The sequence below is a fragment of the Heterocephalus glaber genome, unplaced genomic scaffold (genome assembly GCF_053883595.1).
Source record: "Heterocephalus glaber isolate CG9 unplaced genomic scaffold, H.glaber_assembly_v1.0 deba00001645, whole genome shotgun sequence".
NCBI classification, from domain to species: Eukaryota; Metazoa; Chordata; class Mammalia; order Rodentia; family Bathyergidae; genus Heterocephalus; species Heterocephalus glaber.
The window spans coordinates 20,401-44,787 of record NW_028258398.1 but is presented as its reverse complement, the minus strand read 5'-3'; the positions used below and the strand labels follow the sequence as shown (position 1 = coordinate 44,787).

General features: G+C 51.8%; 1 protein-coding gene across 2 annotated transcripts; it reads left to right on the top strand.

Moving 5' to 3' along the window:
- Positions 1-84: 84 nt before the first annotated feature.
- Positions 85-24,282, top strand: LOC101721529 (coatomer subunit gamma-1-like). Of its 2 annotated transcripts, XM_087196930.1 has the most exons (24): positions 85-249; positions 1,138-1,190; positions 1,629-1,709; positions 1,947-2,018; positions 2,145-2,224; positions 3,334-3,409; positions 3,578-3,670; positions 4,054-4,140; positions 4,597-4,754; positions 4,863-4,996; positions 8,078-8,145; positions 8,271-8,459; positions 9,449-9,544; positions 11,393-11,636; positions 12,657-12,732; positions 13,947-14,050; positions 14,486-14,611; positions 14,783-14,851; positions 16,787-16,929; positions 17,155-17,326; positions 17,788-17,885; positions 20,297-20,435; positions 20,649-20,747; positions 23,817-24,282. In XM_087196930.1, exons 1-24 carry the CDS (start codon positions 213-215, stop codon positions 23,945-23,947), a joined length of 2,625 nt encoding a protein of 874 aa, XP_087053056.1. In that variant the 5' UTR covers positions 85-212; the 3' UTR covers positions 23,948-24,282. The 2 variants fall into 2 exon arrangements, with proteins under 2 accessions (XP_087053056.1, XP_087053057.1); XM_087196931.1 differs by lacking the exon at positions 20,649-20,747 and having other exon boundaries at positions 23,817-24,218.
- Positions 24,283-24,387: the final 105 nt, after the last annotated feature.

Genomic DNA, 24,387 nt, shown 5'->3' with positions numbered 1-24,387 from the left:
CACCATCCGCCTCAGGGCCGACAGGGTTAACGGAGACGCTAGCTGCAGCGGCCTCTTGTGCGCAGGCGCGGGGCTTGAAGGGTGCAGGCGCAGAGCGCAGGGCGACGTGGCCGCCAGAACCCGGAAGTAGCCCGGGTGGGACGGGAGCCGGAGTGTTATCCGCCGCGTAGCTAGGTCTCCGTGCCGCTGCTTGCGCCCCTGCCGGCATCACGATGTTGAAGAAATTCGACAAGAAGGACGAAGAGTCCGGTGAGGGGCCCGGGAGCCCTGGGGGAGGCAGGCCGGTGGCGCAGGTTCTCCAGCCCTCCCCCGGAGCCCTCCTTCGTGGTCTTTGTCCGAACGCGGGCGCTGAGGCCCAGCGACGGCCAGAGACTTGGTTCGCAGCTGGCCTAGTAGGCTTCTGGGAGCCCCAGAGAGCCCCGCTGCCTCCCACTCGTGAGCTCCAACCGGGATTTGCTGCGTGGCCTTGTGCGGGGCATGCGCCTGTGTGGGCCTCAGTTTACTCATCTGTCAGGAGGGGCCCGGGCTGGATGCTCCTTGTTCTTTTTCTGTCCGACCTTTTGGTGTCTGCCCGGCCTGCGTTGGTGCTGGCCACACTGGGGCGTAATCTGTGCTGTGGGTGACAAGCGTGGCTCTTCATTCATTAGATCAGAAAATAGGTTGCGCGCCTGCTGAATGCCAGGCTCTGTAGGTGTCCAGATCCTGCAGCAGGACAAGAGAGACACAGGGTTAGAATGGCCACTAGTGCAGGAGACAGATATCAACCAGGTAATTGCACAGGTAATTAGTTACAAATTGGTGTCTGCAGTAAGGGAAATTTGGTCACAGGCAGTTGGTTGGTACCCAGGGACTCAAGTATGGGTTGCATGAATGACTGCAGAACACGGCACTTGAGAGATACAGAGGTCTGTGCCAGGACTTACGGTTGAGTGTGAGTGGTTTGGGGCAGAGTGGAGGCCCCTGGCAAGAGTGTGGTAGGATCCGTAGTCAGACTGTAGATCCTTGAGTGCCATTCAGGAGGAGTTTGAACTTTCTTGGGTAGAGAATGTGGACAGCTTTCCCTTCCCTGTGTCTGGGGAGTTTGGAAATTCAGGGTCACCACCTGAAATCAGTCTCCTTGGTTCTCCTTGACTGCAGGTGGAAGTTCCAATCCATTCCAGCACCTGGAGAAAAGTGCAGTACTCCAGGAGGTAAGTGACCTTTGCTCCTCTGTCCCCACCGTGGATGTTCACCAACAGTGCAGGCAGAATATTGACAGCTTCCTAGTGCTGGTCTCCAGAGCAACTGGGGAGAAAGCCTTGCCAGAAAACACAGGAAAGCTTGGTTCCAGCAGAGAGTTTATTAAGCTTGTTTTTGTTCTTATTTATCATTTCTCTTTCCACTTAGAAATGTTTGCTAAGCATCTGCTAGTCAGTAAAGTCAGCACATCCCTAAAAGTTAAGGAAGATTTTTAGGAATTATTAATAGATTAGTTAAGAAAAACAAACTCTTTCCTTGTGAGATAATCTTGTATAGGCAAGTGTATTTATTTCCTGTGTGACTTCTCAGATCCTGAAGTACCTGGGGGGAATCAGTAGAAGAGAAATGTGCTGAGCTCAGAGCTAATGCCTTCTGTTGCTTCTTCTTAGGCCCGTGTCTTTAATGAAACTCCCATCAACCCTCGGAAATGTGCCCACATCCTCACCAAGATTCTTTACCTCATAAACCAGGTAAGTGGGTGAGGCTTGGAGCAGGGGAAGGTGGTGCTGGGGTGTCGGGAAGGGTGCATCATTGGGCTGTTTGACAGCCTCTCTGAGGTTGTAGCTCTTGGTCCCACAAGCATCCTGCTCTGATTCGCTGCCTTTGATGGAGCCCTCCAGGGTCTGAGGGTCTGACCTAAGCTGATCTTAGGGGAAGAAGCAGGCTGATCTTTCTCCCAGGCTGAGTTTCTTTCTTGATCCCCACAGGGGGAGCATCTGGGGACCACTGAAGCAACAGAGGCCTTCTTTGCTATGACCAAGCTTTTTCAGTCCAACGATGTAAGTGTCCTAACCCCAGCCTTCTTGCAGTGATGTGGGTGCCTTCACCTAGGCTGGTGGTTTCTTCTCCCACCTCTGGTGCCCCTGCTGAGCAGGCTGATAGGGCTTTTCCCATCTCTTTCCCAGCCCACGCTCCGGCGGATGTGCTACTTGACCATCAAGGAGATGTCTTGCATCGCAGAGGATGTCATCATTGTTACCAGCAGGTGACTCTTGGGGCCATGGGAGGTGGCTCCATGGCACCTGTTGACAGACTCTTTTTGTGTGATGTGTACAGATGTAGAGGCTTTCTGTTGACATTGGGCCGGGTGCCCTTTCCTCCGTTGTCTGTCATCCTGCAATCACTGAAGGCACCCATGATGGCCTCCAGAGTGGGCCATTTCCCTTTGACTTCCCTGGCCTTGACTTGGGCGCAAACCTTTCCTTCCTGTGATTCTTCTTAGTCAACTGAGCCAGCCTGGAACTTTTTTGTTTTGTTTATTTGAGACAGAGTCTCGCCATGTGTTTCAGGCTGACCTTGAACTCACTGTGTAGCCCAGGCTGACCTCAAACTCACGGTGATCTGCCTCCCTCAGCCCCCCAAGGGCTGGGATTGCTGAAGCCTGGAACTTTCACAGAGACTTTAGTGCGTGCTACAGAACAATACAATAAAAACAGTCACAGAGAGTGCAAGGGCTATATGAATAGGCCTGCTGACTGGGTACTGCTTTCTACATTAGGCTGAGTGATTCAGGGGACAGATGTCCCTGATGTATAATCCCTGCTTGTTCAAGCTGGGGTTCCATTCTCATTTTTTGTTGCCACAGGTGTTTGTGCAAGGGAAGGGCCCGCACATACGCTGGTAGATTCATTTAGAAAATATTTACTGTGTGTGTATCAGTTTGTGTGGAGCTTTGGGGATACGGCAGCAAACAAGACAGCTGTGGTCTCCACAGCCCTAGAATAACAAGGAGTTAGCCAGGCTCCTGGGGGCTTGTCTGTTCTGTGCCCAAGAAGCCACAGAAATAGAGGAGTGAGTGAAAACAGAGGAGCAACCTGGTCGGTTCTAAGTTATAAAAACCCCTCCAGGGCCGGGGATTTAGCCCAGTGGTTCCGTCGCCTGCCTTGCAAACGCAAAGACCCAAGTTCGATCCCCGGTACCAAAAAAAAAAAAAAAACCCCTCCAACTGCCCTTTGGCTGGGTGGGAGGAATAGAGGGCCAGCGAGAGCTGGGAGACCTGTGCAGCAACCCAGCCAGATATGGTGGTACGGGAGCCGGAGAGGACTGGGCCAGCCTCAGCACCCCACACGTCACTGTGTCCCCTGTCCCCCGCAGCCTGACAAAAGACATGACCGGGAAAGAGGACAACTACCGGGGCCCGGCCGTGCGTGCCCTGTGCCAGATCACTGATGTGAGTCCACGCCCTCCTGTGTCCTGCACACACTTCTGGTTGTCCCCTGCTCCTTGGGTCAGGGTGTGCAAGAGCACCCAAAACAGTTGCTACCTTCCTCCCTGTACTCCTCTGTACCACACAGCTGCACTCCTGAGGGTCCCCACCTCCCTGCTCCTGTCCCCACAGAGCACCATGCTGCAGGCCATTGAGCGCTACATGAAGCAGGCCATCGTGGACAAGGTGCCCAGTGTCTCCAGCTCTGCCCTGGTATCTTCCTTGGTGAGTAGCTGCAGCCAGGACCTTTGGGATAGGAGGAAAACAGAAGAAAGTATCAGTCCGTTTCCAGTGTGTGTGTGTGTGGGGGGGGACTGTTCTGTACCCCAAGTCTGAGGGTCCTGCCTATCTCCTCAGTGAAGAGAGCCTGAGTTGCTCAGCAGGGCCTTGGTGCATGCCCTTGAGCCACCCATGGGGTGACAGGCTGTTGAGTTGGGATCTGGCAAGAGGTCTTCTGCTGGCCAGGGAGCCCAGAGGGGGGTTAGTTTGTCCTCGGAACCAGGATGCTGGGAGCTAATGGGCTACATCTGGGAGAGGTCCAGGGCCCCTCCCCAGGGTGGGCAGCAGGTGGCTGTCCTGGCTGCCCCTTACCTGCTCTGTGCCCACAGCACCTGCTGAAGTGCAGCTTTGACATGGTCAAGCGCTGGGTGAATGAGGCCCAGGAGGCAGCATCCAGTGATAACATCATGGTCCAGGTAAGGTGCGAGGGCAGATGATACTGAAAATACTCAGGGAGACCTGAGGTGGTGGCACATGCCTGTAATCCCAGCGCTCTAGGAAGCTGAGGCAGGAGGGAGAAAAGTTCCAACCCAGCCTAGGTTACTTAGGGACTTAGCGAGACCCTGTTTCAAAATAAACAGTTAAAAGAGGGGTGCAGATGTAGTTCAGTGCAAAGGCCCTTGGTTTAATCCTCAGTACCATGGCGGGGAGAGGGGGAGTGTGGTGCATGAATTTAATCCTAGTATTCAGGAGGCTGAAGCAGGAGGAGCACTTGAGTCTGAGGCCAGCCTGAGCTACATAGTAAGTTCAAGGTCAGCCTGAACTACATAGTGAAAATCTCCTGTCTCAGAAAACCAAAAAAATAAAGAAGTCTGAAGCCCAGAGACATACAGTGACTTACTTGTATGTCCCCGCTGTTGCTGTCCCCTAAGTACCATGCGCTGGGGCTCCTGTACCATGTGCGGAAGAACGACCACCTGGCTGTCAATAAGATGATCAGCAAGTTCACCAGGCACGGCCTGAAGTCACCCTTTGCCTACTGCATGATGATCCGCATGGCCAGCAAGCAGCTAGAAGAGGAGGACGGCAGGTGAGCAGTCCACCTCCTGCTGCTGGAGCCGGGCTTGGTCCTGTCATGCGGAGCTGTCCTCAGCTTCTCCTTGCCGCCCCCGCCCCCCCCCCCCCACTTCTCTTACAGTCGAGACAGCCCGCTGTTCGACTTCATCGAGAGCTGCCTTCGGAACAAGCACGAGATGGTGGTGTATGAAGCCGCCTCGGCCATCATCAACCTGCCGGGCTGCAGTGCCAAAGAGCTGGCCCCGGCCGTGTCAGGTCTGGGAGAACATTCTGGCCATCACTCGGGAGCAGCCCTGGGCCAGAGGCCAGAGATGGGGGAGAGAGGAGATGCCTTTAGTAGGCTGCTGGCTGCGGGGCGTTAAGCCAGAACCTGGGCTGGGGATTTAGCTCAGTGGTTCCGGCGCCTGCCTTGCAAGCACAAGGTCCTGAGTTCGATCACTGGTACCAAAAAAAAGCCAGAACCTGTTCGGCACCTGCTCTTGGCCGGAGAATGTGTGGGGACCTATCCCCGGTGTTACTTTTGGAAGTGGGCTATTTATTTTTGGGGGGTGGGTACCCAGGAACAAACTTGGGTCCTTGAGCTTGCAAGGCAGGCGGCAGAACCACTGAGCTGAATCCCCAGCCCAGGAAGTGGGCTATTTTCAGGTCCATTTTATACCAAATTGCTGAGGTGAGCCAAGCATGTTGGCACACACCTGTAAGTGAAGCTCTGTGGGAGGCTGAGGCAGGAGGGTCATAAGTTAGAGTCCAGCCTAGTCACCAAGTCTGCAAGACCTGTCTCAAAATAAAATAAACGAAAGGGGTTGGGGTTGTAACTCAGGGTGAAGGCACTGGGTTCAATCCCTAGTACTTCAAGGGAAGAGGGCTCCTGGGAAAGCCAGGACTGGGCGGTCCTAGGTGAAGAGGGTAGCAGGCCAGCCATGGTTCCAAGCCAACCCCGGAGCCAGACAGCTGGGTTAGAGTCCCGGCTCTGCCCATCACGGGGGCGACCTGGGTGGTCACCCATCTTCTCCAGTCTTCAGGGCCCCCTCACTCTGCAGCGCATGTGACAGTCATGCCTGGCATGCAGGGTCGTCGAGGTCGGCACAGATGGTGTAGCATGGTGTCCAGCTCCAAGGCAGACACAGCAGACTTGAGTGTTTGTGGCTGCTCACAGAGAGCGGGAAACATGCAAGAGGCATTCAGGCTGGTGTGGACAGCAGGTGAGCTGAGAGGGTGGAGAAGCCCCCTTGAGGGGCTGGGCCTGGATTCTGCGGGCAAGAGAGAGGGGAGACAGCTCGAGCCAGGACCCACAGGTGAGAGCAGAGATGCTGAGGTTGGAGAGTTAGATTTGCAGGTTTTAAGGCTTTTATATATTTATTTTGTTTTGAGGGATTTTTTGGAGACAGGGTCTCCCTATGTAGTTCAGGCTGGCTGGAACTCTCGCCAATCCTCCTGCCTCAGCCTCCCCAGTGCTGGGATTACAGGCGTGTGTCACCACACCCAGCTAGACCCCCATGTATTTCTAGTAATCCCCGCAGTGATGTTGTAAACCCAGTCAGGCCGAGAGATGGGATTCAGGTTTGGAGGGAGGTCTCCCTGCCCCCTTGTGAACAAGCACAGAAGGAACAGGTGAGTTCACCCACTGCTCTGTGTGCTCATCCATATCCCCTGTCTCCAGGGTAATGGAAACCATAAAGTAGAGCTTTCAAAATAAGGATGGTCCTATTTAAGTAAAGAAAAATTTAAAAAAATACGAGATAATGGAAGCCAAGTGATGAATAAAGGGATGAGGGAGCCCCTGAAGATGGCAACCCCAGGTTTTTGGGGTTTTTTTTGGTACCTGGGTTCGAACTCAGGTCCTTGCACTTTCAAGACAGGTGCCGGAACCACTGAGCGAAATCCCTGGCCAATGGTAACCCCAGTTGCCATGTGGTTAAGTGAAAACTTTAGCTCTGAGCTTCTGGGAACAGGGCAGAGAGGATTTGCTACCTGATGCAGCTCTCCTAGAGATGGAAAATAAACTGGTCTTTTGTTTATTTAGCCATACTGGGCATTGAACTCAGGGCCTTTGCATTGAGCTACCAGCCCTTTTCATTTTAAGACAAGGGCTTACTAAGTTGCCCAGGCTGGACTAGAACTTGTGGTCCTCCTGCCTCAACTTTCCAGAGCTGAGATTGTAGGTGTGTGCTACCACACCGAGGTTTATTTGTTTATTTTGCAGTGCTGGGAATCTTACTGAGAGGTACTCTTATCACTGAGCTGCCTCTAGTTTTGTTTTTTTGTTGTTGTTTTTTTGGTACCAGGGATCAAACTCGGGACCTTGTGCTTGGGAGGCAGGCAGCGGTTGATCTTTTTAATTTTGAGCAGGGTTTGCCTAAGTTGTCCAAGTCTAGGTGTTGTGGATGAGTGAGTTTGGACAATAGGGATGGGCCACACTCTGTGTCAGATTCAAGCTCATTTATTACAGCTGGCGGCCGAGGGGAGCTAGCGCCCAGAAAGGTTCCTCGGCAATGGGAAGCAGTTTGATTTCTCCTTTTAAATCATGATTTCAGTTGGGGAGGGCGCAGGGGAGAGCAAGCAGAATCTTACAGAACCAGAACCGTGCCAGGTTAGTGGGGGGTGCAAGGAAGTTTCATACATAGTAGGTGAGCTACGAAGCATCCTGAAAGTGTAGCAAGTTTACTGCCAAGCAGGATGTGGGGGTTTTGGGTGCTTTTTTTTCTTTTTTGTGCAAGCACTTTGTTTAAGCGCAGCTACAAAATGGCATTGAGGCACAAGATGGAGCCGGGTTGTCTATCAGATAGTCCCAAACTTGCAATCCTCCTCGCTCAGGCTCCCAGGTAGCTGGGATTACAGGTGAATCACAGTGCCCAGCTATACTGGTGGCTTCAGAGAGGACTTTATTCCTCCATTCCCAGCACCATGGGGAAGCCCTGCTGCTTCCTTGTGGATACTGTGAGAGAGGTGTGAAGTTTGACTTCCTAGTGGCTAAGAGCCCAGGCTGCAGATGTGGCCAGCCCTAGGTTCTAATCCTGCACTGCCACCAGCTGGCTGCCAACCTCAGGGCACTTTAGCTGCTTTACCCCTCCTGCTTCAGTCTCCTTCTCTGGAAGGAAGCATGGTAGTTGCTGCTGCCCACTCCAATGTGAGGAACCAGTGACACAGGGCTGGCAGCAGCTGCCCCTGGTGCCTGGCCTAGAGCTCGGTAGGCACAGCTGGCACCCGTCCCTGGGAGCCCGGGGCTGTGCTGGCAGCTCGGGCCATGCTGGGATCTGAGCTGAGCTCAGCTGTGGCTCAGAGTTGCCCTTGTTCCTGCTGTGCAGCTCCCGATATGTGTCCCCTGCGTCCCCATAGTGCTCCAGCTCTTCTGCAGCTCCCCCAAGGCTGCGCTCCGCTACGCTGCCGTCCGCACCCTCAATAAGGTAGGGGTACAGGTTCGGGCAGACCCAGTCCCTATGATCCTCGGGACACTGAGACCAGACTCAGCCCTGCACAGGGAGTGACAGATGGGTGCTACCCTCTTTGTCCCTGTCCTCCCCCCAACCAGGTGGCCATGAAGCACCCATCCGCCGTGACTGCCTGCAACCTGGACCTTGAGAACTTGGTCACAGACTCGAACCGCAGCATCGCCACACTGGCCATCACCACACTGCTCAAGACGGGCAGTGAGAGCAGCATTGACCGCCTGATGAAGCAGATCTCGTCCTTCATGTCGGAGATCTCGGATGAGTTCAAGGTGCTGTGCCAGGCTGGGAGGGCTCCAGGCCTGCTGCCTCGTGCTGCCGGGGGACCTTCAGCAGGGATGTCACCCTGTAGGTCTTCAGCCCTGAGAATGTGCACAGCCCCACCTCCCGCCCTCTTCCACTCGGCCCTTCTGGGATAGTCGGGTTCACCGATTCATTCTTTAAGAATTTATTAACCACTGGCTGTTCACTGTAGAGTTTGAGGAGAAGGGAACACAGCAGTAAATAGGACAGGGACCTGCTCTCATAGAGCTTCCTTTTGGGGGGCATGTAATCCCAGAACCCAGGAGCCCAAGACAGGAGAATTGCCAAGTGTGAGGTCCACCTGGGGTACATAGTGAGTTGGAGACCAGCCTGGAGAACACAGCCAGACTGCTCATTGAAAAGTGCTGCTTTTCTCTCCAGTGGATAAGCATCAAGTAAACAAATGAGCGAGCTCGAGCTTGGCCTGGTAGCACACACCTGCAACCCTAGCACTCGGGATACAGAAGCAGGAGGATCACCACAGATTCAAGGCCAACTTGGACTATGCAGCGAGACCCTGACTCAGAAAACTAAAAAAGGACTGGGGATGTAGCTCAGTGGCACCGTGCCTGCTTGGCAAGTGCAAGGTCCTGAGTTTGATTCCCAGTACCCCCCCCCCAAAATTTTTTTTTAAAGCCGAACGAGTGAGCTAGATGATTTCAGGCAAGGGGCATGCCACAGAGAACCTAAACCTGCAGTCACTAAAGGTTGCTGGTGAGGAGAGCAGGGCTGGGGAGCCTGGATTCTCTTCTGGGGAGACCAGGTCTGCTGTGGGTACCCCTTTGTGAGCCACCTATTTGGTGGCTGGGGATCACAGGCTCCCCAGCATGCCAGTGTAGTCCTGTCTCTCTGCCCTAGTGTCACGCCCAGAACTGGGCCCTGCCAACAGGGAGGTACTTCCTTGGCACTCAGGAAGTGACTCACAAGGCTACTCTCACACTGGTCTTGTCTGATCCAGGTGGTGGTTGTCCAGGCCATCAGTGCCCTGTGTCAGAAGTATCCTCGCAAACACGCCATCCTCATGAACTTCCTGTTCACCATGCTTCGGGAAGAGGTAAGGCTGGGGCTGTTGGGGACCTGCCAGGTGTCCTGCAAGGGCAGGAAGTGAGCTAGCTGCTGGCTGCGTGCTCCATGTGGAGTGAGAGCTCCTCTTTGTGGGTGTGCCTGGCTCACCCCATTAACCAGCTGTTTACCTGGTGCCTGTGGCCCTTTAAACACCCATGCATACATGATGTAAGCATAGTCACAGTAATGACACAGTGACTCACCAGCCTGCCATTGCTCAGGTGCCCGGAGGTGATGCTTGTTGCTGAGATGATAAAACGCATGTTCTCTACTGGTGGAGTTGAGCAAAGAAATATTTGGGCTGTTCTAGGAGCTCCCGGGGTGGTGTCTTATGAAACTGGCTTTAATAATGTGACATGGGTGCTGTGTTAGTTCCTCACATGGATTAGTGATTGCACTTGTTAATGTCTCAGCAAGACCCATTCATTTCCCAGGAGCAGAAGCAAATTTTCACAGGCTAGATTTGGCCTCCAGCTAAGTGGTTCCCCTGCCCTGCCCCAGAGGGGTCAAGGATCCAGCACTAGAGGAGCCATTGCCCTGGGTGTCTGGGGTGTCCAGGGGCACCAGGAGAGAGGGGACCACTGACACTTCCTAAGCCCTCAGCTCCTGGCCTGGCTCTTCAGAGACAGTAGGCAGTGTGCGGTCCTGTGACCCTCCACCCCTGTTTGTTCCTGAGTTTTAAGTATGGCTACTAATTCAAAATGTTTAAAACTGTACACTCTGTGAGGTGGAGGGTGTTGCTCAGTTCTGAACACATTAGATGGCTTTAGCACAGGTGTCATCTACAGCAGAGCTTCTGGAGACCAATAACATGGCCTAGCTGTGAGACTTCCCAAATGCATGTTTTTCTAAAGTCACTTAAGACCAAGCGAGCTGAGCGTGGTGGGCACACCTGTAATCCCAGCACTTGGGAGGCTGAGGCAGAAGGATCACTGCAAGTTCGAGGCTAGCCTGAACTACCTAGCAAGACCCTGTCTCAAAAAAAAAGATCAAGTAAAGCCAGGGAATTTATTTAGTTTTCCTTGGTAACGGTCTGCTGACATCAGATTCAGGAGGGATTTCCTCTTAGGATGGTGCTGTCAAGCCAGGACCACCACCCGAAGTAGTTCCTATTGCTAAGTTACATGCTTCGCACCTCTGGCCTCTTAACTTTCCCCCTCTCATTAACATCTACTGTGCACAACCCTCGCCACCATCCATCTCGTGATAGTGACAATTTCAGCTGCAGCTCTGTCCTTGTTAACAACTAGCTGTGCGTTCCCCTCCTCCCAGGCCCCGGGGTTGTCGTTCCATTTTCTGTCCCTGACAGAAAGTGGCATTGGACAGGACTGGTCTCTTTCTGCCTGTTTTAGTTCACATAGCACCATGTCCTCCAGGTTTATCCAGGTTTCAGCCCGTGTCAGAATGCCCTTCCTTCTTAAGGCCTGGTGGGTATAGACCACAGGTCTGGATCTTTTCAACCCTGGGTGGGCACTCAGGACACTTTCACCTTCTGGTTGTTCGGCTCTGCTCTCAGCTCAGCAGGGTGCACAGCTGGAAGTAGAATTGCCAGGTCAGTGATGATTCTGTGTCTGATATTTTGGGGACCTGCTGTGCCATTGTCTGCAGCAGCTATCCCACCCATTCTGTCTGGGTCTCATCTCAGTCAGGAGGAAAAGTGGGCTGTGAAATGTTCCCATTAAACTCTTCCTGTTAGCAGCAGAAGAGCCCAGTCCGAAGCTAGGCCAGAGGCCGAGGCCCAGCGAGCCAGTGCCTCAAGGCTCCAGTGTGGCCTGGTGTTCCTGGTCCCAGGTCTGGCCGGGCTCTGGCTTCAGGCTCAGCTCTGTCCTTCCCACAGGGTGGCTTTGAGTACAAGCGTGCCATTGTGGACTGCATCATCAGCATCATTGAGGAGAACTCAGAGAGCAAAGAGACAGGGTTGTCACACCTGTGCGAGTTCATTGAGGACTGTGAGTTCACGGTGCTGGCCACGCGCATCCTGCATCTGCTGGGCCAGGAGGGGCCCAAGACCAACAACCCCTCCAAGTACATCCGCTTCATCTATAACCGTGTGGTGCTGGAGCACGAGGAGGTCCGGGCAGGTGCGTCTGGGTGCGGGCAGATGGGGCTCCCGGATCCTTCTCCACTCAAAGGAGTGGCCCTGCAGAGGGACCTGCATGGTGCATGTCCTCGCATCACAAGCTGATTTCACATCATTGTGGAAAGGAGTTTAGATGTCATCTAGTTAAATGGTAGGGATGTAACCTCTGTAATTTGTTGACTCTTGTCCTCTTTTTTTAGAAGTATCTTTTTATTCTTTTTTCTTTTTCTTTTTTTTTTTTTTTGGTACTATGGATTGAACTCAGGACCTTGTGCTTATGAGGCAGTTGGCGGAACCACTGAGCTAAATCCCCGGCACTCTTTTTATTCTTTTAGGCAGGATCTTGCTATGTAGCCCAGGCTGGGTGCAAAGTTGGGATTGCCTGCCTCAACCTACCAAGTGCGCTGCCGTGCCCTGCTTGACTTTTTTTTTTGATACCAGGAATTGAACTCAGGGCCTCACGCTTGCCAGGCAGGCACTGCATCACTGAGCCATAGCCCTGGCTCTTTTGTTTTTTGAGCCTGAGTCTCACTGTATAGTTCAGGCTGGGCTTGAAATCACTATGTAGACCAGGTTGGCCTTGAACTCACAGCAGCCCTCCTGCCTCAGCCTCTCAAGTGCTGGGATTACAGGCATGTACCGCCATGCTGTTTGCAACCATCCTTTACTTAACCTTAATTTTGTTTATATTTTATTTTCCTTTTATGCCATTCCATTAGGCAGCTTTCCTTTTAGCAGCTGATACTCACTAAGTACTGGTCATTTCCTGGTTTGTATGGACCTAAGGCTTGATTGCGAATAGGGGCTGTTTGGAAACTGAGAAGCCTGACATCATAGGCCGCTTCCATGGCCTTGTCGCAGTTGGTGTGAAAATGGTTCCTGGGACCCTAGGTTGGGAGCCACCGGCAGTGCTGGCTCCCTGCCCCTCGCAGTAGATGTGGTGTGTGGGGTCAAGTGGTTCCAAGGCTAGTGTGGTGTGGCGCCACAGGGAGCTCCTAAACCACCTTTGCTTTCTGTGCAGGTGCCGTGAGTGCTCTGGCCAAGTTCGGAGCCCAGAACGAAGAGATGCTGCCCAGCATCCTGGTGCTGCTGAAGAGGTGAGTCTGGGCCCACCCTGGGACAGTGTTGGCTTGCGCAGGCAGCTTTCCTTTATCTTTTAACGAAGAGGGGAGAAAATGAGAGCTGTTGATGATATGAAAAAATAAAATAGAAAAGCAATGCGTGAATCCCATCACCCACAAGTGACTATTTGTGGTTTGTTGTTTTTTTGGTACCAGGGATTGAACTCAGGTCCTTGCGCTTGTGAGGCAGGCGGCGGAACCACTGAGCTAAATCCCTGGCCCTCACAAGTGACTATTTGTAACTGGAGTGTTCCATTTTTAAAAGTAGCTTTATTAGCGGGCACGGTGGCACACACCTGTAATCCCAGCACTCCAGAGGCTGAGACAGGATGATTGCCATGAGTTCCAAGGCCAGCCTGGGCTAACTTAGCGAGATCCCAAAAGAATAAATAAAAATTTAAAATAAATAAATTTAAAGCATTTCTTTCACCCCAAAAAGAAACTTTCCATTTTATAGCCACTCTTTCCCCTCCAGTCTCTCCTGTCTGCCTTTTATCCATATTTTTAAAGTGAATTACTTTTGTAGCATGCTCCAGTACTTTAGTCCTATTTTCTTTTTCCTCCCTTTCTTTCTTCCCTCCTTCCTTTTTTTTTTTTTTTTTTTTTTCTTGGTACTGAGGATTGAACCAGGGCCTTGCATATACTGGGCAGGCACTCTACCACTTAGGTTCCTCCCACCCCTTTTTATTTCTTATTTTGACAAGGCCTTGTTATATTGCCCAGGCTGGCCTCAAACAATCCTCCTGTCTCGGGCTCCAAAGTAGCTGGAACTACAGGCACATGACACCATGCCCAGCTATTCTTTTCTGTTACCAAATGTTTCACTCTGTAGATAAATTACATTTGGGTTATTTCTGTTGTGGGGCTGTTATCAGCAACACTGCTGTGAATGTTCATATCCAAGTTTTCACATTGCACATGGGTTGTCCTGTCTCTTGGGGAAGTGCTTGCTGACATAGGCTGTTGGAGATAGAAGTGCCACCCTCACTGGGGATGGAACCCAAGGCTTTGCACCTCCGTTGAGCCACACCCCTGGCTCCTGTGTGTGTTGACGCGCAGGTTCAAGTGTTGCTAGGTCCCCCCCAGTTTCAGGAGACCTACTCCCCCCACTGCCCCTGGTGACACCCTGCAGGATCCTTCCTGCTGTCCCTGCCAGGCCCCGTCAGGAGCACCTTGTGTCCTGGCTGCAGGTGTGTGATGGACGATGACAATGAAGTGAGGGACCGAGCCACCTTCTACCTGAATGTCCTGGAGCAGAAGCAGAAGGCGCTCAATGCCGGCTACATCCTAAACGGTGAGTCTGGTGGCATCTATGACCCTCTGCTCCTTGGGCAGAGGAATCTGAGACACGGCTGAACTTGTCTGGCAGCCACATGGCATTGCCATGACCTTGGGGGACACAAGGTCATCAGAGTGGAAACAGCCTAGTAAGTGGGAACACTTGTCATTAATAAAAACTTGTGGGGCCAGGGATTTAGCTCAGTGGTGTGCTGTGCCTGCCTTGGAAGCCCAAGGTCCTGAGTTCGATCCCCGGTACCAAAACCAAAAACCAATAAAAACTTGTGTCTTCACACCAGTTTACCTTTGATAAGTCACTTGGTATCTGTGTTTATTTGCTGAGCAGAGGTTGAAAGTGTTAATCAGTTTGCTCCTGTTCAGACCACTCCCCTCCTCCAGTCCTCTCGCCTTCTGTTGTACTGTCAGGTGACCTCTCTCCGCTGGCCTCTAGGTCTGACCGTGTCCATCCCTGGGCTGGAGAGAGCTCTGCAGCAGTACACCCTTGAGCCATCGGAGAAACCCTTTGACCTCAAGTCTGTGCCCCTGGCCACCACACCCATGGCTGAGCAGAGACCAGGTGAGGGTGGGCTAGATGGTTGCCTTGGCTGCCAATCCTGGAACTTCGCCAGGGTGGGCAGGGTCATCACTTTCAGGAGTTGGAATTTATACTGTGGGTAACACCAGCGGGCCAGCACCCCTGCCTCCTGTGCCCGGAGTTGTTGGTCACCCTGTGTGTCTACTCCTGCAGAAAGCACCCCCATCACAGCCACCAAACAGCCTGAGAAAGTGTCAGCCACCCGGCAGGAGATCTTCCAGGGTGAGTAAGAGTGCCCCAAACCAACCACTGGGGTCAGTATGGGGTCCGCTACCCTCCAAGGCCTAAAATACTGATCCCATGGGCCAGGTAGGGTCTCCTCGGGGATTAAAAGTGAGCACTTTAAGGTAGACATGGTGCCAGACACCTGTCTTCCAGAATTCAAGAGGCTGATGCAGGAGGATTGCCACAAGGTTGAGGCCAGCCTGAGCTTTTTTCATTTCTTTCTGTTTTTGTGAGCCTTGAGCTATATAGTGAGATGCTGTTTCAAAAAAAAAAAAACCCAGGGCCAGGGATTTAGCTCAGTGGTTTTGCCTCCTGCTGCACAAGGGCAAGGACCCAAGTTCGATCTCTAGTACCGAAAGAAAAAAAAAAAAACAACTTTAGAGACCAGGGGTGTAGCTCAGTACTAGAACACTTGTCTAGCATGCGCAGGGCCCTGGGTTCAATTCCCAGTACCACAACTGAGAACAAGAGTAAGAACTTGATGGGGTCTCTGGTTTGTCAGCACCTTTGGTGTGCCAGGAGGTTGTGAGGTCCAGCTGGTGTCTAGCTCCAGCAGAGAGTGGTTGGCACAGGTAGAAGATGGAACATGCTGGAATTAAGGTACAGGGGAAAGTGGCTTGGAGCTGCTTCTGGAGCCTACCCCACCGGGACTCGGAGACTGTGGCACATTTTAGATTCCCTGTGTTCAGTCCACACGTCCATCCTCCCCTCTGGGCCTCAAATGTGCGGGGCAAGTACCCTCACTGAGCTCTAGTGCCTGTCAAGGCTCCTATCGTGAGAGGAGAGACCATATTGAGGTGCTGAGCTCTTGTTGCACTTCATTGCTCCATCCTGGGCTTGGCTGCACCTCCTTCCGGAAGCCTTTCCTGCTCTCTCTAGCGCCTTACTTCCATCTACTCTGATCCTCTGTGAGCTGAATAGTTCTCCCTGCCATCTGGCTGTGTTGTGCATCTGTCATAGCAGTGGCCCGCCTTCTTCTTGGTGCCACCAATCACCCACAAACCCCCCTTTCTCCATCCCGTTCCAGAGCTGTGTCTCCCGTTAACACATTCCCTTCCACACCCAGACAGCGGCCTGAGATGAATGGGGTGCTTGGTGTCCCGCTGCTGCTCCAACACAGGACCACAAGCCTTGCAGCTTAACATGGGTGGCCCGTGGCCATAGAGCAGGGGAAAGCACAGCTGGCATTGTAGGCTTGCATGTGTGTGTGTGTGTGTGTGTGTGTGTGTTTTGATCCAAGGTCACATTAAGTAGTCCAGGCTGGCCTTGAACTCACAGTGATCCTCCTGCCTCAGCCTCCTGAGGGCTGGGATTCCAGGCACAAGTGACCATACCCAGGGCTGTTTGTCTTAATTGGACAGTGTTAAGGGCTGACTTGTTCTTTGCTGATTGTGTAGCTATAGCAGTGTGCACTTCATCTTCCTAGTCTTTTCCTGGTCCCTACTTTTCTTTTCAAGAATCCTTGCTGTGTCTCTAAAGGCAAAGGAGCCTCCAGCTGGGGTCAGGCCTAGGACAGTTCTCCCTCCTGGCTTTGCTTCTAAAGTCTTCCAAGGACAGGGGAGGAGAGGTCCCTGTGGGGTACAATTTGAGCAAGTGAGCAAGATGCAGACTGTTCAGGAAATAGCAAGTAGCCAGTGCTGTAGACACCATGTGTGTTTTGGGTAGGTGGGAGACCTTGAGAATTGGCCGTGGCCCCTGAATAGAAACCATCATACCTAGATGTGGTGGTGTGCACCTGGAATCCCAGCACCCTGCCAAGGCAGGAGGATTGCAAGTTCAACTTGTGGGATCTGTTTTAAAATTAAAAAGGACTGGGAATGTAACTCAGTGCAAAGGCCCTGGCTTCATTCTCCTGTACATGTGGGAAAAAAAAGTATTCTTAAATTGGCCTGGGGGTAGAAAAGCTAAGCGCATGTGGCTTGTGGGTTTCAGAGCAGTTGGCAGCAGTGCCAGAGTTCCAAGGGCTGGGGCCCCTCTTCAAGTCCTCTCCTGAGCCTGTGGCCCTCACTGAGTTGGAGACGGAGTACGTCGTCCACTGCACGAAACACGTCTTCACCGAGCACATGGTGTTCCAGGTAAGCGGGGCAGGCTGACTGCTGGGGTGCCAGGTCTGGGATTCCGTAGGATCCTGGCACTCCTGCATGGAGTTGACAGCAGGGTTTGTCACTAGCAAGAACGTCCCCCAAACCTCCTGACCAAGGACCTCGCTGGGGACACAGGGAGGGACACCGGGAGCCGGGGGCAGCTCCAGGATGAGGAGAGGTGGGAGCAGGGTCTCAGCTCCCCTGTCTCCCGTCCAGTTTGATTGCACGAACACCCTCAACGACCGGATGCTGGAGAATGTCACCGTCTACATGGAGCCCACCGAGGCCTACGAGGTGCTCTGCTATGTGCCTGCCCGCAGCCTGCCTTACAACCAGCCTGGCACCTGCTACACACTGGTGGCACTGCCCAAGGAAGACCCCACAGCTGGTGAGCCCCTCAGATGCCACACAGCCTCCTGGGAGCCATGGGAAGAGGTTGGGACAGAGCACTGTGTCCTAGGTGGTCTCGCTCCACCCCCAGAGCAAAGTGCCGCTGTCCCTTTCCGACGGAGGAAGCCAAGGCCCCTGCTAAATATCTGGCCCGAGTTCAGAACCCAGGCCTGCCCAGTGCTCTCATTGTACCATGAGGTCTGAGTCAGTCACAGCACATACACAGTCCCATTCCACACACCCCAGTGAGCCTGCCAGCTTCTTGCTGGTGGCCCTGGCTGTGACACGGCCGTTGCCGTTGTTTGGCATCTCTTCTCTTGTCCTTCCTTGCCCTGTAAGTGGCGGCCCCTGGCCAGCCCGCTGGGGTCCAGTGGCGTGTTGCTGCTACTGCCGGTGGAGCAGAGGCCTGGAGGGCAGGCTGGGGACACCCTAACCAGCAGCCAGCCTCTCTTCCCACAGTGGGCTGCACATTCAGCTGCATGATGAAGTTCACTGTCAAGGACTGCGACCCCACCACCGGGGAGATGGACGAAGAAGGCTATGAGGACGAGTATGTGGTAAGAAGTGGTGTCAGGGGCCACAGAGCAGCTTCCTCCAGCAGCTGCTCACCAGACCAAGTTCTCTTCTTGCTGGTTTTGGCTTCACAGCTCTAGTTAGCCAGGCGTAGTGGTGCATGCCTGTAATCCCCACAGTGTGGGAGGCTAAAGCTGGAAGATTTCAAATTCAAGCCCAGCGTGGGCAACTTGGGGACCTAGCAGAGCTCTGTCTCAAATCAAAAGGGCAGGGGACATAGCTCAGTGGGAAGGCTCTGGGTTCAACTCCCAGTTCTGAAGGAAAAAGGAAATAAAAAGATTTCTTTTTTAAACTTGTAAAAATGCATACTCATCTGTAAAAGAAATTTGGCAAATTAAGAGCAAAGTATTAAGAAATGGAAACATAGGCCATAGTCCTTAGGCGTCCTTTTAAAGGGGGAAGTTCCATAACTGAGGTTCTGTACTTTATAGATCCTGCGATTTTCACTTAAAACTGTGGTATATTTTTGTACCATTACAAGATACCTCAGAAACACTTCTGATTTGTCTGTTTAGTGCTGGGGATAGAACACAGGCTGAGCCACACCCCCAGCCCTCGGATTTTAATGGCTAAAACACCCAGGCCAGGGATATAGCTCAGTGGCACCATGCTTGCCTCGAAAGCCCAAGGTCCCAGGATGGATCACTGGTACCAAAAAAAAACCACCAAACCACCCTATCATACACACAGATCATAACTCACTTAACCTTTTGTTCTTAATGTTGGACATTTGGGCTTCTCAATCTTCACTGCCTTTTACAAAGCTGCATTAAACATGTAGGGTATACATTTTCATCTGCATTTCAGTTTTGTTTTGTTTTGTTTTGTTTTTTGATATAGGCCCTCGCTATGTAGTTCAGGCTTCCCTTGCACTCACTAGGTAGCCCAGGCTGACCTCGAACTCCTGGAGATCCTTCTGCCTCAGCGTCCCATCACATTATTTCTTTAGGATAGATTCCTGTTGGGTCAGAGGGTGAGCATGACTTCAGGACTTCAATTCCTATTGTCACGCTACTTTCTAGGTAAATTGGACCCATCTGTTTGGCGGGCAATTGTTGCGTATCCTGAAAAGCCCTTCCCATGCCTGTTCTCCGAGCTTGCAGGGTCCCTGGTGCGGGGTCCCTCTGGAGTGTGAGCAGGGGCCTGGCCCAGTGCCACTGCAGTGCAGATCATGGTGTTTAGAGACAGGGACCAGCAAGCCTCCTCCTCAAGGGACAGCCACTGTGGAGCACAGCTGACTTTCACCCCATGTCACCCTGGGGCCATAGTTGAGGGTGCCACACGCAAGCCCACGTGGCCCTCAGACTCCGCTCCTTGAGAGCTGGGCCTGGCTTCCTTCTGCTGCGGGAGCTGGGCCTTGCTTATGTCCACCCCAGATTCCACCTTCAGGGCTCCCTGAGGGTCTGTGTGACAGGACCTTCAGTAGCTGCAGTCAGTCCATGGTGGTGGCGGGGTGGCCACTGTCAAGTTCCTAGTGGAGGCCAGGGATTTAGTTCAGTGGTTCCGATGCCTGCCTCGAAAGCACAAGGTCCTGAGTTCGATCCCTGGTACGAAAAAAAATTCAAAAAACAGTTCCCAGTGGAGATGTAGCCAGGGGTGCCAGTATGTCAGGCCCAGAGATCACAGTTGAGAGCAGAGGGAGAACCTGCTGAAACAGAAATGGCCACTGCTGGGCCTGGTGGTATACACCTGTCATCCCAGCACTGTAGAGGCTGAGGCAGGAGGAGCGCCATGCATTCCAGGCCAGCCTGAGCTACATAGTTCAAGGCCAGTCTGGACTATATACAAGACCTTGTCTCAAAAAACCAAGAAAAAAAAATCGCTGCTGCTCTGGAACCTTATGTGGTCCCCCCGGAGAGACAGGCACAGGAGGCAGACCTGAGTATCCTGTGTCTCACAGCTAACAACTCTAGGACGAGCAGGACACTGGTAGATTGACACTAGGGGTGAGAGAGTTTCGTGTTGAAGGAGCACCACTTGGCTCTGAGGGCCACTGCCCTGGCACACTGCTCTGTCCCCGGAGCCTGCCATGCCTCAGTGCCAGGCACACACACCTGGGCACAGGTGGAGAGTTGAGGACAGTGCCCAGGGGTGTGAGGTGCACACAGAGAACTCCATCCCCTGGAAATAGTGTCTGACTCGAAGGAGTGAAGGGAGGGGAAGGGGAAAGGAAAAACTATGAGAAAAGAAAAAAAAATGGAAATGAAATCTATGTAAATAGGGAAGGGTGGAGGGGGTGAAGAGCGCACAGGTAATGGGGAAAAAAAATAAGCAAGATACATCATGTACAGGTACAAACACCCAATGATAAATGTAAATGAATTGTATACCTAAAATGTACCAATAAAAGAACTAAAGAAAAAAGAAATAGTGTCTGACTCCACCTTCTTCCCAGCTGGAGGACCTGGAGGTCAATGTGGCTGATCACATCCAGAAGGTCATGAAAGTGAACTTTGAAGCTGCCTGGGATGAGGTGGGGGACGAGTTTGAAAAGGAGGAGACATTCACGCTATCCACCATCAAGACGCTGGAAGGTAAGGGCCCAGCTGCTGTCTCCACCACCTGCCTTCCAGACCCTCGGGCTGCTGATGGCCTCCTCTCCTTCCTGCCTGAGCAGGGCCACTTCCCTGAGCCTTCAGTGCCCGGGTACAAGATTTAGGACTGAGAGGCCCACACAGGCCCTGGGTTTGGTCTCCAGTGCCACAAAAACAAGCTACTTGGCTGAACTCTGCTGTTTTGTCCAACAGAGGCTGTGGGCAACATTGTGAAGTTCTTGGGAATGCATGCGTGTGAGAGGTCAGACAAAGTGCCAGAAAACAAGAACACACACACACTGCTCCTGGCAGGTGAGCAGCACTTCCAGGGGGAGGGCTGGGGACCCCACTGGGGACACGAGGAGTCAGGGTCCACTGCTTCTAAATCTTGCACACTTGTAATCCTAGACTTGGAGGCCAAGACAGGAGGATTGCAAGTTCAAGTCCCACCTGGGCAACTTAGACCTTGTTTCAAAATATGGGCTGGGGAGGTGACTCAGTGCAGAGACCCTGGGTTCAAAATCCAGTACCACAAAAGGCCTGGGGATTTAGCTCAGTGACACCACGCCTGCCTTGTAAGTGCAAGGTTCTGAGTTTGATCCCTGGTACAGAAAAAAAAAAAAAAATCCAGTACCATAAAAAAGGGGGAAAAAATTCACAAAGTATAAAAAGAGACCTGTGACAAGATGTCCCCCTTCCCTACCTTTGTTGCCACCCATCTTGCAGGTGACACTGTTATAAACTGCCTGTGTATCATCTGGTCATTTTATGGCTATAAAAATACAGGAAGCTGTAATCTCAGCTGCTTGGGAGGCTGAGGCAGGCGGACTGAAAGTGTCTGCCCAGCCCGGGCAAATTATCAAGACCATGTCTCAAAATAAAAAGAGCTGGGACCGGGGCTTTAGCTCAGTGGTTCCACTGCCTGTCTTGCAAGCACAAGGTCCCAAGTTCGATCCCTTGTACCAATAAATAAATAAATAGATAGATAGATAGATAGATAGATAGATAGAGCTGTGGGTTAGCTCAGTAATAGAGTGACTGCCTCATGTGTGAGGCCTAGGTTCCATCCCCATAACTGCAAAAAGAAGTTAATAGGAATACATTTCCATTGTGAAATTCAGATGTATAAATGGTATACAATGTTCTGCACTTGACTTTTTCACTTTATAGTGTGCCTGGGGACGATCCTTGTCAATATGTAGAGCTTTCTTATTCTTTCACCTCTTAATTATGGTTAAATATATATAACAAGCTAGGCATGGTGGTGCATGCCTGCAATCCCATCCTTCTGGGAAGGTGAGGCAAGAGGATCATACTTTTTGTTTTTTTGGTACCAGGGATCGAATTTGGGTCCTTGCGCTTGCGAGGCAGGTGGCGGAACAACTGAGCTACATCTCCGGCCGTCAAAATTTAAAAATACACATAAAGGGCTGGGGATATAGTTCAGTGAAAAGGTTCAATAACCAGTACCACAAAAAGGAAAAAAGAAAAAATGTAAATTTTTTTGGAGGGTGTTACTGGGGATTGAGCCCAGGGCCCTTGCACTGAGCTATATCCCTAGCCCTTTATGTATATTTTATTTTTTGTTTTGGTTTGGTTTTTTTGGTACTGGCCATTGAACTCGGGACCTTGGGCTTTCAAGGCAGGCAGTGGAACCACTGAGCTAAATCCCTGGCTCCCTTTATATATATTTTAAAACAGGGTCTCACTAAGTTGCTAAGTTGTCCAGGCTGGACTTGAACTTGTAATCCACCTGCCTCAGCCTCCCAGACTGCTGCGATTACAGGCGTGTGCCACCACACCTGGCTAAAAAAATTTACTATTTTTAAGTGTACAATTTAGTGCATTAGGTACTTTCACACTGTTGTGTTACCATCACCAGGATCCATCTCCAGAACTTTTTCATTATCCCAAACTGCATGAATCCCTAATCCCTTTTTATGACAGCCCAGTAACCCATTGTATAGATGTACTGTATCTCATGGAATTGCCCCCTAGTGATGGACATTTAGTTGTTACCAATTTTTTGTTATCGCCAATGATGCTACGACTAATCACTCACACTTATTTCATATGTGCACACTGAGAGTATCTGTGTTAAATTTCCCAGGACATGACTGGGTCAAAGTGATTGACATTTCTCCTTTTGATAAATAATTCCCAGTTGTCCTTAAGAATCATATGCCTTTCCTTCGACACTGGGGACAACAGAAGATAGCATCAAACTTTATGACTTTTGCCGGTATGGGTGAAAAATGTTATCTTCGTGTAGTTTTAATGTCCATTTCTTCTGTTTGGAATGAAGTTAGCCATCTTCCATTTGTATTTCTTGTTCAGTGGTATGCTTACTTTTCCTTGTCTAAGTGTCTATTGGCATGGTTCCTCTTTTTGTTTGTTTGGAGATAAGAGTCTCGCTGTGTAGCCCAGGCTGGCCTCAAAGTCATGGCAATCCTCCTGCCTCTGCTTCCCAAGTGCTGGGATTACAGGCATGTGCCACCACAGCCAATTCTGGTTGCTCTTTTTTTTTTTAATTAATTTTTTGGGGGGGACTGGAGATTGAACTCAGAACCTTGCACTTTCGAGTCAGGCGCCAGAACCACTGAGCTAAATCTCCAGCCCTGGTTGCTCTTTTCTAACAATAGGCATTTGGGGCCAGGGATTGAGCTTAGCGGTACAGCGGCTACTTAGCATGTGGGAGGCCCTGAGTTGGATCTCCAGCACCATCAATGGGCATTCAAGCATCTCCGCTGAGAAATCTTCAGATGTACACAAAGATGGAAGAGTGTAACGAACCCCAGAGTTCATCCCCCAGCCTCCACATTAGCAGCACCTGCACTCACCCGCCAGCATTTCACATGTGAATATTTCAGCATCTGCACTTCTCTTTGAGATAACGATGCTGTGTGAATAGTTATACGTATAACACTTAGTGTAAGGAAATGGGACTTTTTAAACTTTGGCTGAGTGTTTATATTCAGGGTTGGGCGGATGTCTGCTCACAGCTGACAGCCTCCACCCCCATCCTTTCTGGACACGTTGAAGCAGCTTGGTCCCCTGGGCCCTGCAGCCACCTGCTGTGCGGTTTGTCTTGGTGGGACTATCCCTGTGTGAGCGCCTCTGTCATATCAGGCACCAGCCTTAAACGTTCCATGAATTCATTTGAGCTAGGCAGGAGCTGAACAATGGTATCCTTATTCCCTCCACTCTGTGGTTGCAAATCCTGGGGCTCATTGAAGCCAAGTGGCTTGCGAAGGCCCAGCTTGGGGACCTTACCCCACTGCTCTCCAGTGCTGCCTTCATCAGCTGCTGCAAACGGCAGCCTCAGCCAGGCCTGCAGCCCTTCTGCCTCACACAGCCTTATCTCTCTCTCTTCCCTGCCAGGCGTGTTCCGGGGTGGTCATGACATCCTTGTGCGCTCGCGGCTGCTGCTTTTGGACACAGTGACAATGCAGGTGACAGCCCGAAGTTCAGAGGAGTTGCCAGTCGACATCATCTTGGGATCTGTGGGCTAAGAGGCCCCCACAGAGGCCCATCCTCCTCCCCAACACTATGCAGAAGTCTCGCCTTTCTTTAGCACGAGTCTGGTGGAAACCCCTTCCCCAGCTTCTGTATTCAGACACAGACGAATCATTATGGCTTTTGTTTTGAATTCTGTACCCTCATTCAGAACTGCTGGAAGGTAGCTTTTTAAAACAGGATTATTTTAGGTTTTCCTAGATCATGCTGTCTTGCCTGTGAGGGAAGAGACATCACAAATGAATAAAGTTCATACCTCTTCTTGAATTTATCCCCAAAGAAACATATCCCCTCCCTATATAATAAACAAGCATGTATTTATGGACTGACAGCTTCTTCTGCAGGCTCATCCTTGGGGCTCCACCTTCCCGCTCCTGTCCCCTCTACACCCACAGCCCTGCCCAGGACCCAGCCCCTCGGGTGCCTTCACGGCCGT

Coding starts and splice junctions, on each gene's coding strand:
- LOC101721529 (XM_087196930.1), top strand. CDS start 213: ATGTTGAAGAAATTCGACAAGAAGGACGAAGAGTCCG. Junction 8,460..9,448: donor AGATCTCGGATGAGTTCAAG/GTGCTGTGCCAG, acceptor TGTCTGATCCAG/GTGGTGGTTGTCCAGGCCAT. Junction 17,327..17,787: donor CAAGGAAGACCCCACAGCTG/GTGAGCCCCTCA, acceptor CTCTTCCCACAG/TGGGCTGCACATTCAGCTGC.